This window comes from Nicotiana sylvestris, chromosome 7 (genome assembly GCF_000393655.2).
Source record: "Nicotiana sylvestris chromosome 7, ASM39365v2, whole genome shotgun sequence".
Lineage (NCBI taxonomy): Eukaryota > Viridiplantae > Streptophyta > Magnoliopsida > Solanales > Solanaceae > Nicotiana > Nicotiana sylvestris.
Window position 1 is genome coordinate 154,564,043 of NC_091063.1, and position 12,709 is coordinate 154,576,751.

The 12,709-nt window shown below is 38.7% G+C and overlaps 2 protein-coding genes across 10 annotated transcripts; one reads left to right on the forward strand and one right to left on the reverse strand.

Moving 5' to 3' along the window:
- Window positions 1-4,809: 4,809 nt before the first annotated feature.
- LOC138872591 (diaminopimelate epimerase, chloroplastic-like) lies at window positions 4,810-9,088 on the reverse strand. 9 transcript variants are annotated; one of them, XR_011401033.1, is made up of 4 exons: window positions 8,685-9,046; window positions 7,941-8,108; window positions 6,431-6,604; window positions 4,810-4,932 (listed from the first exon to the last, which is right to left on the reverse strand). XR_011401033.1 is itself a non-coding variant. In XM_070150882.1 (3 exons), exons 1-3 carry the CDS (start codon window positions 8,973-8,975, stop codon window positions 4,915-4,917), a joined length of 477 nt encoding a protein of 158 aa, XP_070006983.1. In that variant the 5' UTR covers window positions 8,976-9,046; the 3' UTR covers window positions 4,810-4,914. The 9 variants fall into 9 exon arrangements, 8 of the variants coding, with proteins under 8 accessions (XP_070006983.1, XP_070006982.1, XP_070006984.1 ...); XM_070150882.1 differs by lacking the exon at window positions 6,431-6,604; XM_070150881.1 differs by lacking the exons at window positions 4,810-4,932; window positions 6,431-6,604 and adding an exon at window positions 5,495-5,604.
- A 1,883-nt stretch (window positions 9,089-10,971) lies between these two features.
- LOC138873986 (pentatricopeptide repeat-containing protein At5g42450, mitochondrial-like) lies at window positions 10,972-11,639 on the forward strand. Its single transcript, XM_070152484.1, has 2 exons — window positions 10,972-11,265; window positions 11,346-11,639. The coding sequence occupies exons 1-2, from the start codon at window positions 10,972-10,974 to the stop codon at window positions 11,637-11,639; spliced, it is 588 nt and encodes a 195-aa protein (XP_070008585.1).
- Window positions 11,640-12,709: the final 1,070 nt, after the last annotated feature.

Here is a 12,709-nt window from a genome sequence, read left to right on the forward strand (position 1 = left end):
TTATGACGCTTAAATGATAACGATAGTATCGTTTCTCTTATTGTAGACTAAGGAGTTTTGACAATTGCATAGCTTGATATTGGGGCAGTATATACAAGGTATGTGAGGCTATCCCTTTCCTTCTTTTGCACGACTCCGATTGTACATAATGTAATGAACGAGCTTCCAAGATACTCTACTCTTAGAAGCTAGCAGTACTTACATTGTTTTCCCTCTTATGGAACGATTGATGTTAATGTTGCTTCTCTTATTCTTATGTTATCAATGTTGTTGGTACTTCCTGATTCTTATAAGGTTCATAGTGAAGAGTTAGTCCTAATAACGTGTACAGAGGATACCGACCTTACGTCACTCCGAAAGGTTTAGAATGTGATTCCATGAGTCGAGCATGCATTATATATATGTATCTATTTTACTCTACCGAGCCACGCTATAGTTGGCCGGGTACGGCACCTATTGTGCAACCACTGATCAGTTGGGTTTTACCGAGCTCCACGTGGCCGGGTACGATTCTACCGAGCCTATTATGGCCGGGTACGATATGATGATGATGATGCCCACAGAGGCGAATGCTTTAAAGGTTTATGTATTTATACATATGTATCATGCATTTCATGTAAGTAGCCCTCAGAGGTACTAAGATGTTACAGGTTGTATATTCTCTATCCTTGCTTACATTACTGATCGTATTTATGGTTCCTTGCCTTACATACTCAGTACTTTATTCGTACTGACGTCCTTTTATTTGTGGACGCTGCATGTCGTGCTGCAGGTCCTGATAGACAGGCAGGTGCAGCTCCCCCACCACAGTAGACTGTCCAGTTCAGCGGTGATTGGTGAGATCCCTTCTCCGGACTTGCCTTGGTCTTGGTATGCAATTTTTGTTATAGACATTATGGGTATGTCGGGGCCCTGTTCCGGCTATGTTGCAACACTTATGTTCTTTTAGAGGCTCATAGACAAGTGTCGGCTCATGTATAGTTTGGTATGCCTTGTCGGCTAGTTTTTGTTGTATAGTCTTTCATAGTAGCGTGGTAGCTCATACCTTATATGTAGTTTCTTGATTGTCTGGTCATCCCCTGCTATGTATGTTCATGCCGTCATATTTTATTGCTGGTTGTCCATGATCTAGGTCTACCATTTATATTGATCTCGTCAGCCTTAAAAGATAATAATGAAGGTTAGATGAAATGTACGTTGGTGCTCGGCAAGTGTGGTCGGGTGCTAGTCATGGCCCTTCAGTTTGGGTCGTGACAAACTTGGTATCAGAGCAAGTCTGTCCTAGGGGTTGTCTATGAGCCGTGTCTAGTAGAGTCTTGATTATGGATGTGTAGCGCGCCACATTTATAATCAGGAGGCTACATGACATCTAGGGTTGTTACCTTCTTCCTGAATCTAGATCGTGCGTAGAGTTGAGTCGTAAGTGTTTGTCTCTAATATTCACCTTGTTTTTTTTCAGTGATGCCTTCGACTAGGAAGCAAACGATTAGTAGACGGCTTGATACAGCAGCGGGAGAGGGTACCAGTCAGGTGCCCCAAGTCAGAGCAGGACAAAGTGAGGCTCAAAGTGAGATGCCCTCTCATACCTCATCTACTCCATCTCCTCCAGAGGATATTAGAAGGCACCCAGCGCCTCCAGTTCCTCCGTCTGGCACTCCAGACCAGGATATGCGGAGTGCTTTGCAGATATTGACTAGCTTGGTAGTTGCTCAGGCTCAGAGGCATAATACAGGTGCTACTGAGAAACCAGTTAGTACAAGAGTTCGTGATTTTATTAATTTAGACCCTCCAGTGTTTACCGAATCAGACCCCAAAGAGGACCCACAGACTTTTATTGACCAGGTTCATCGTACACTTCGGGTTATGCATGTTAGTGATACAGAGGCAGTAGAGTTGGCTTCTTATCGGCTATGGGATTTAGCGGTTCTCTGGTATGATAGTTGGGAGAGATCCAGGGGTCCGAACCCTCCTCCAGCTGTGTGGAAGGAATTTTCTGAGGCCTTTCTTCGTCACTACTTGCCAGTTGAGATACGACGAGCTAGAGCTGATAAGTTCTTGAACCTTAGACAAGGTAATATGAGTGTGCGAGAGTACAGTATGCAGTTTGATTCTTTGGCAAGGTATGCTCCCCATATGGTGGCCGAGATGAGTGATAGGGTGCATATGTTCGTGAATGGGTTGGGACCACATCTGATAAATGAGTGTACGACAGCCTCCTTGGTGGAGGGCATGGATATTTCCCGTATTCAAGCTTATGCCCAGACCCTAGAGGATCGTAAGCGCCAGCAGAGGGCAGTTAGGGAGCAGGATAGAGGCCAGCATAAGAGGGCGAGATTTGCAGGGTATTCTGATGACTTCAGAGGCCGCATCAGGCCACAGTTTTCGAGGAGTTCGGCGCCACCTGTAGCTAGTGCTCCTCCACAGTTTCAGAGGCCTCGATATGATCGATCCTATTCTGGTCCAGGTCAGAGTTCGCGGGCATCTGGCTCGCAACATCACAGGGATACTAGTCAGATGAGACCCCCAACACCACATTGTGATCAGTGCGGCAAGGCCCACTTTGGACTGTGTCGTCGAGGTTCTGATGCATGCTATTCGTGCGGGCAGCCTGGCCATATGATGCGGGATTGTCCTAATAGAGGAGGTGATGGTATGGCTCAGCCGACTGGATCTGTGTCTGGTTCTTCCTCATCAGTTCGACCTCCAGCACGGGGTTTTCAGCAGTCGACAGGTCGTGGTAGGGGTAGAGGTGCAGTGCCGAGTTCGAGTGGTGCTCAAAATCGAACCTATGCTCTAGTAGGTCGACAGGATCTCGAGTCGTCTCCAGATGTTGTTACAGGTATTATATCTGTGTTTTCTTATGATGTATATGCGCTGATTGATCCGGGATCTACATTATCATATGTTACACCCTTTGTGGCTAATAAGTTTGGCATTGAACCTGAATTGATAAGTAAACCCCTCGCGGTATCTACTCCGATAGGAGATTCTGTGATTGCTAGAAGGGTATATAGAGGTTGCACTGTGATGATTTGTAGTCGTCAAACCTCGGCAAATTTATTTGAGTTAGAAATGGTTGATTTTGATGTGATAATGGGAATGGACTGGTTGGCCTCATGCTATGCAAATGTTGACTGTCGTACGAAGATGGTTAGGTTCCAATTTCCGGGTGAACCCGTCATTGAATGGAAAGGGAACATTGCTACACCGAAAGGTAGGTTTATTTCCTATCTTAAGGCAAGGAAAATGATCTCAAAAGGTTACATTTATCATCTCGTTCGCGTTAGGGATGCGGAGGCGAAACCGCCTACTTTACAATCAATCCCTGTGGTCAACGAATTCCCAGATGTTTTCCCAGATGAACTCCCAGGCCTTCCTCCTGAAAGGGAGATTGAGTTTAGCATTGATGTGTTGCCTGACACTCAACCGATCTCTATTCCTCCATACAGAATGGCCCCGGCAGAGTTGCGAGAGTTGAAGGTGCAGTTGAAGGACTTGCTGGATAAGGGCTTTATTAGGCCTAGCACTTCACCTTGGGGTGCACCAGTCCTATTCGTGCGGAAGAAAGACGGGTCGTTACGGATGTGTATCGACTATCGACAGTTGAATAAGTCTACTATAAAGAACAAGTATCCACTTCCAAGAATTGATGACCTGTTTGACCAACTCCAGGGTGCCAAGTATTTCTCTAAGATTGATTTACGTTCAGGGTATCATCAGGTGAGGGTTAGGGAGAAAGATATTCCAAAGACGGCCTTCCGGACAAGATATGGGCACTTTGAGTTCTTGGTGATGTCGTTCGGGCTAACAAATGCCCCAGCAGCTTTTATGGATCTCATGAATACTATATTCAGGCCCTATCTTGATGTGTTCGTGATTGTATTCATTGATGACATTCTAGTGTATTCTCGTTCGGAGGCGGAACATGCGGGCCACTTGCGGATAGTATTACAGACGCTTCAGGATCGTAAGTTATATGCTAAGCTCTCCAAATGTGAATTCTGGCTGAACTCAGTAGCATTCCTTGGCCATGTGATATCTGATGAGGGTATTAGTGTCGACACTCAGAAGATCGATGCAGTAAAGAATTGGACGAGACCTACAACACCATCAGAAGTCCGCAGCTTCCTAGGGCTAGCAGGATATTATAGGCGGTTTGTAGAAGGATTTTCCTCTATATCATCACCATTGACTAAGTTAACACAAAAGGCTACCAAATTCCAGTGGTCTGACACTTGTGAACGTAGTTTTCAGGAGCTGAAGAATCGATTGACATTTGCACCAGTGCTCACTCTTCCTGAAGGAACAGAAGGTTATGTGGTATATTGTGATGCCTCAGGTATAGGTTTGGGGTGCGTATTGATGCAGCGTGGGAATGTGATTGCTTATGCATCAAGACAATTGAAGAAGCATGAAAAGAATTATCCAACCCATGATTTGGAATTGGCTGCAGTAATATATGCTTTGAAGATATGGCGGCACTACTTATACGGCGTCCATGTTGACATCTACACAGATCACAAGAGTTTACAATACATCTTCAAGCAGAAAGAGTTGAATTTGAGGCAGCGTAGGTGGCTTGAATTATTGAAAGACTACGACGTCGAGATATTGTATCATCCCGGTAAAGCCAATGTTGTGGCAGATGCTCTCAGCCGTAAATCAATGGGAAGCTTAGTACATATTGAGGCAGGTAGATGGGGGTTGATTAAAGAGCTTCATCAGCTAGCCAATATGAGAATCAGATTGTTAGACTCTGATGACGGAGGTGTTACTGTACAGAATACATCAGAATCATGAACAATAACATGCATACAAGGCACTATTGCAGGTTTTATCTTCCAGTATGAGCTTAGGAAAAGAAAATGTAACAAAACAACTTCCACAATTGCCTTCTGAACAACTATTTCTCCTTCAGAAAATAGCCACATGCTGCAGGTATGATACACATGAGTAAGACAAGAATCATGAGCTAATACCCAGCAAAAGCAAGAGACTTTAAAAAGAGTGTTTGATCTCCAGATTAAATTCCAAGACCTTTAGGAAAAAAATCAAAAACATGCTTTTTCTCTACTAAAAATTTTGTAATAAGATCGTACAGTAAATCTGCCATTTTCGTTGATCTATTTACATCCTGTCCTCCTCTGTTAACTTAAATCCCTGATGCACATCCTTTAGCAGGTCATACAGCCTATCTGTTTCCGGTAAAAACAGTCTCTTCTTATTCTCAAACCAACCATTTCTGTTATGACTTGAGTTTTTGTGGTTTCACTTTTATTTGACATACTGAGTAAATCAGGATATCTAACTTCAAGTGGAGAATGACCTATCCAGGAATCATGCCAAAACTCACTATCCATCCTCCCATCTCCAACTTTAATAACATCTGTCACTGAACTCTAACAAATTTTCAGACTCCTGCACCATGAGGTCTACTCACAACTGTTGTACTCCACCAATCCTTTTCTCTGTACTTCTTCTGAATTACCCTTTTCCATAATCTATTTTCCACTGAAGAATATCTCCGTAGCCACTTTGTAAGAAGGCTCTCATTATGTATTTTAAGTCTCTTAACCCCCTTCAGCCAAAACCTCCTCCCAGAATCTGTATGTGATAGTTAGGAAAGGAAACAGAACGAACCATTTCCCAAAAGGTTCATTGCTTGTAAGCACAAAACAATAACATAATCCCTTATCCTAACAGATGTCATTACTTTTTTTAATAGGTAAACAGATGTCGGTTCTACTGACTGCACTGTTCATAAAAACAAAAACAATGCATTGTAAAAGCCCTTGCAAGAATTTTCAGAACTATACCTTAATCCCAAGCTAGCTGGGGTCGGCTACAAGCATATTCAGGAAAAAGGTAGAAAACATTATTACATGTGCCACTACAATAAGAAACCCAGCTGCACATTTTTTAAGTATTCATTAAGTGCAATTTTGAGCCAGCCAAACCAAATTCTTAATTGTTATGACCAGATTTTCAAGTAACAAAAATTCTATCAATCACAGCATCCAGTGGATGCTATATATTAAAAAGTCTTGTAAACTCCTACAAAAACCTTAACTGGCAAATGAAGTCAAAAAAAGTTGATTTGCATCATTTAGATCACAAGGACTGTTCCAACAAAACAATTTAAACATTATGGAAGGAATGCCAAGTGAAACTCCCCTCAAAGGATCTCTGGGTCCTTTCCTTACATAACGTCCAAAAAGATAGTTTTAGACAGGAATCAATCTTGTACCACCGTCTAATTATATCACTTCGTATGCCCTTCAACCAATGAACCCAATTATTCTTTTTTTAATGAACAGGTACTTAAGCAGCTTTCAACTTCACTTAATTTGGGCAACGCCATAAATATGTATAGGATAGGTCAAAATACTTGGCCTGTATTTATTATAACCAATGCATATGGCAGCACTACCTTATTAGGCCCGCAGGAAGAACATAGTCAAGACCTCACTCGATGTTGGCTTGGTTAAAGGTCAAGCGAGCTATGATGAGACATAACCAAGGCTTGTCAGAGGAGCAAACCTTGCAAATGCTAAACTTATGTATAAGTCAATACCATTCGAATATGTCACAGCTGCTTGAGATCCTACTAAAAAAAATCATCAGATCATCCAGAAAGCCAATCTCAAATAAGCATATGCAATGCAATAATCAGTCATTGATGCGTCAAAGTATCTGGGAAATAGCTAAACATTAAAACAAACAATCTAACTGGATGTTAGGCAGTACATAATATTCAACCAATATCTCATTCATATGACGATTCTCCCTGGAAAAGGGCCCGTTTGACCAATCATGAGTGTGACAAAGTACATGTTAATTGTTAAATGAAGTAAATCAGCACAGAAGTAGCACTTAATTGAATAAGCGCCTAAAGGAAAAATGACTCTAATGGAAACGCACACTAGGAAATAAATGTTGCATGAGACAGGCTTTCAAAGAGGTTACAACCATGGATCTCAACTTCAACATAGCAAAGAGTTCCAGCACTTGAGCCGAGTAGTGGTAAAAACAAAATTGAACCAAGCCTGACTAGTTCATGAACCAACCAACCTCAGATAGCTGGCACTGTTCAACAAAATGAGTAAAATGCCTAAGTTTTGATACTTCTCTTCTTTACATAAAATAAGTATGCCCAGAAAGCACCTGCATTAAACTAGGCATAAGCAATAAAGTAATTTCAATACATGTGGTTCAGGCCCAGGCAAGAATGTATTGCAAATACGGTCCTAGAAAATGAAGACTTCACAAGTCTTCACAGTGTAATGTTATGTCAACACCCAGTCACTCCAACCCTATTAAAGAGTCCAGGAAGCATATACCATTTTCACAGAAGACACATACAGAACAAAATAAAATAAGTATGCCCAGAAAGCACCTGTATCAAACTGGGAATAAACGATAAAGCAAATTGTAGCTCAGGCAAGAATCTATTGCATATAGGGTCTCAGAAATAAAGTCTTCAAATATTCCAGTGGACTCAACTATGGGAAGGAACAATCAGAAAGAAACAGAAGTTGGTATGAACTATACAAATAAATTTGAGGACTACTAGATATACGCAAACTTAGTAGACAATTATACTGGTCATCTGATTACATGTCACAGCATTCTAATACTGTACCTAAGGATTGCTATAAGCATAATACTTTTCGATCTTTCACACAATAGCTACGTAAACCAAGATCCAACAACAGCTGACAGAAAATTGGCAAAGAGAAAAGAAGATAAGAAACATAGAAGATAGAGAGAGACTGGATGAAAAGCGAGATAGTTTCAACCACAATTCTCTCCTTTCATCAAGAAAAAATTTGCACAAATGTACACAAACATGCAACTTCTAGACGTAAAAGATAAGTCAAACTAATCCTCCAGAGACAGAGATGCAATCAATTCTAAATTTCAGAAATAAGCAATATTACCTCTGGCTCACTTCCATCTGAATTGAAGATCCTCATGGTATAATCAGTGCCATTGACACCCGGCATTGCAAATATCACGCCATCAGCACCAATCCCGAAGTTTCTGTCACATAGTTTCACAGCTTGATCAGGACTGACCTTAGGTTCTGTTGTATCTCTATTGTCAACCTGCTCAAACAATCATGGATAAGATGAGCATCTAATCAAACACCCAAAATAAAAGATTAAAGACCAAAGAATTAAGCAAATCATGATTATTTTCCTCTGAGTTCATGCTTCTACACGTACTTCTCCAAACACTAAAACATCACAGTCATGGACAGCTAGTCATGATTCACAAACATAGGATTATTTTCTTAAAAGTGTAAGTATCACAAGCATAGGATTTTCTCTCCAAATCTTAAAATGTGAGCTCATTCAAATAAGAAAACATACTTTCAGCATTTTTAAAATGTCCACTGTTATTTATATAAAGCCACATTTATTGAGGCAATAATCTAGTAAAAAGACTCAAAATTTTGAGTCCCAAACCAAAATACAGGATTTAAAAATCCCAAAATCGTGACAGAGGAAGGACGATACTTCAAAAATGTGAAACATTATAACTCTGCATCACAAAATAGATGCAGTTGACCAAGATAACGGGAAACAACTGCGGCATGTCTTTTACTTTGACAGCACATATCCAAATTCCTCGGAAAAATAGAAAAAATAATATTCAAATATTGAGCAGTGCATTATTACTAATATGAAGTCGTTGCCGAGGCCGTGATACTTGACGAAGTGAAGAATTCCGCTTTCTTTACGATCAAGGAAAGAATCTGGAGAGCCTTTCTCCGGAGCTTCGATTCTCATTGAAGATGTCGCACAAATGCGGAAACTAGGGCACTGTGTTCCGCTACCGGCGGCGAATTTGAGATTTTTTGGTTGTGGAGTTAGCGGAGAGGAAAATCGAACGAAATTAGCGGAAGTAGAAGAAAGAGAACGACGGGTTGGAGCTGTAAGAGGCAGTGTAATGGCGGCGGCTATCGCCATTGGAGGAGTTGGTCAGTGAGGAGCTACAAGGAGAGTCAAAAATGACTTCTGTGGGAACTTTCAGGGTTTCTTTTTCTCTTTAAAAAATTCCTGGGACTGCAATTGTAATTCACACGTGGAAGTGCACGAATAGCCTTTTTTAGTGACCTTTTTAAAGAATAGTCAAAATTTACAAAGTTTTTAAAATTTACAAAGTTTTTAAAGAATAGTCAAAATTTACAAAGTTTTTAAAATTTAACCATTTAAAATCGGGTCTAAAGTTAATTTCTGTTAAAGCCTATGAAATTTGAGGGGAAGTGCACGGTTAGCCACTAATAACACATGTATTTACTCTTAAGTTATTGTTTAAAATATCTTTAGTCTTTAGCCACTGCTTTATTAAACTTTAATTGCCTGGACGAAAATACTCTTCTGCTCATGTCCTTAACTTTTGAACTTAGAACTCTAAGTTCAGGACTTCAGGACTACATGTCCTTAACTTTTGAACTTGGAACTCTAAGTTCAGGACTTTAGGACTATATGTCCTTAACTTTTGAACTTAACTTCAGGATTTCAGGACTACATGTCATTAACTTTTGAACTTGGAACTCAAACTTAAAGACTAAACGTCCTTAGCTTTTGAACTTGTAAGTCAAAGTTAAGAACCTATTGCCCTTAACTTTTGATCTTGTAACTGTAAGTTAAGGACTGCATGTCCTTAACTTTTGAACTTGTTAGTCTAAGTTCAGGACCAAATGTCCTTAATTTTTGAACTTGTAAGTCTAAGTTCAGGACCAAATGTCCTTAACTTTTGAACTTGGAATTCAAAGTTAAGGACTAAGTGTCCTTAACTTTTGGAACTTGTAAGTCAAAGTTCAGGACCAAATGTCCTTAATTTTTAAACTTGGAACTCAAAGTTAAGGACCAAGTGTCCTTAACTTTTGAACTTGAAACTTGAAATTCGGGACCAAGTGTCCTTAACTTTTTAACTTGTAACTCAAAGTTAAGGACCAAGTGTCCTTAACTTTTGAACTTGGAATTCAAAGTTAAGGACCTATTATCCTTAACTTTTGAACTTGGAACTCAAACTTCAGGATCTACTGTCCTTAACTTTTGAACTTGTAACTGTAAGTTGAGGACCTATAGTCCTTAACTTTTGAGCTTGTTAGTCTAAGTTCAGGACCAAGTGTCCTTAACTTTTGAACTTGTAACTCTAAGTTAAGGATTGTCTGTCCTTAATTTCTATGCATGTAACTCTAAGTTAAGGACCAAATATCCTTAATTTTAGAACTTCCAACTCTAAGTTCAGGACCCACATAAATAAAAAGAGAATTTGATTCATTGAAATATGAAAACTCAATTGATATTCTGGCAACTGATCTTCTACTTCCAAAAAACAGCCTAATACCGTTAATTCACTCCACAAACTGTATTCAAAATCTCTTTCAACAAATACCCCATTTGCACTAATTTTTGTTTGTGAATATCTCAAACAGAGAAAAGAGAAACACTTGTTTGTGTTTTTCTTTTCCTTTTCTTGTATTTTTCAGCTAAAAATTCCAGATTAAATGAACTAACTTCCTCTTCAAGAGCCACGCCCAGCTTGTTTAGTTCTTAATCAAGAAATCAGAGCCCATGTATTCGATGCAGAGTGAGAAGCGAGGGTTTGAGAAGAAAATCAATGGGAGAAAGGGTAAAAATATCTTTTTATATTAATTTTAATAGAGTAGTGGCTATTTTTATTCATTAGAATTGCTGGATAAAAAATAAATACCACCTTAAATAGTGGCTACCCATGCCATTTTTACGAAATTTGAATGCAGTTCAACAAAAAAATCATAGAGTGGATCATTGACGGGACAAAAAATTGTGAGTTTGTTTAAACCAAGTGAAGAAACAAAGACCAATTGTTAGTTTGTGAATTGTGACACACCCAATAATTCCCTTAAATTTGTTGGATTTTTATGAATTCTCTGTATCTGTTCCATTCCATTCTACTCGATTATCTTTTACATATATGCGAGTATGTATAAGAGCCCGAAGTTCAATTTGTAGACTCCTCAGCCAAGCCCCAAATGCTCGAGAACATTTGCACAACCTTGGAGTTCCAACCATTGAGCCTAGCATTCTTATTTCTCAATGTGGAAAAAGTGCAGATTCCATGTTCGATGAATTGCCTAAATGTGATGTAGTATCTGCTACAGCTTTGGTTAGCCGTTTTACTAGACTGAATCATCACAAGAAAGCAATAACAATCTTCTCAAGAATGTTTGAGTATGATGTTAGACCAAATGAGTTCACTTTAGGCACTGTAACTCACTCTTCTGTTGTTCTTAAAGACCTTAATTCAGGAAAGCAATTTCATGTCATTTCAATAAACTTGGCCTTCAGTCAAATGTTTACGTGGGTAGTGCACTTTTGGATCTTTATGTAAAGCTAAGCAGCATTGAGGAAGCTCAACTTGTTTTTGAGGATACCCATGTGCCAAATGTGGTTTCTTACACAACTTTAGTATGTGGGTATCTCAAAGAAGAGAAGTTTGATGAAGCTATGGAAATCTTTCGGATAATCCTTGAGAGAAATGTTGTGATTAGAGGGTATAGTCAGAAAGGACGTAACGAGGATGTTGTTAATCTTTTTGTTGAGATGTTGAGACAACGTGTTGTACCTGATCAATCGACGTAAAAAAAGAATATACTATTCTGTATTTCCAAATAATCTAATTTTAAGCTTTTTATTTTACTCATTTTATATTTAATTAATGAATTTTTTATAGCCTCATATTATGATCACAAATTATAACAATTTTCATTTTTTTCTCAAATTTCATGTAACTCATACTACATCACATGAATTAAAATAAAGGGAGTCAATTGCGGAGCCACTTTATCCGAAGAGGGTGTCAAATAATTGACCACCTTTTGTCTGAAAAATTATATTGTGTAGTTAGATTAAAAATAACCTAATGACATATTATTACTATATGTTGGTTCTTCTTGATTCTTTTCGTGTATTTTTTTTATATATTTTGACACGACCTAATAAAAATTATGGGTATGTCTGAGTACTACTTTTAATAACAAACCATTCCATTGATCATAAGTTCTGCATATTACAATCATTGTACTCAAATGATTAGATAGAAGAGCCATAATCATTTCTCACATTGCAAAAAAATTATAGAAAATGAAGGCTCAAGTACAATATATATATATATATATATATATATATATATATATATATATATATATATATATATATATATATTTGTATTGAAAAAAATTACATTTATATATGTAAGTGACATATTGAGACATGTGGACTGGTCAAATAGTCAAAGAATTATAATTAGTCAAGAGGCACGGGCAGCAATAGAAACGAGCAAAGGCAAAGTAAGAGGCATGGGAGGACATTCGAAGGATTCAGCGCTCGTACCTATTTAAGTCATTTATCAAAAGGAAGGGATCTGACCATAATAAAGAGCGCAGATACGGAATTCGACAGGCATTAGATATTAGATACGTTAGAGAATTTGTATTGATTACAATGATTGTGTAACGTAGCATTTAATGTCTTTAATTATTCATAATAGCCTCATTATGATTTGGGGAAAATGCATATCTTCAAGATATCTATAAAAGGGGGGTATCTGATCACTTGTAAACACAAGATATAATTGAAATATACTTTGATTCACTTGTTTTTCTCCTGATTACACTCTGGTTACCCCAAATTACTTTCTTCTACATATTTTT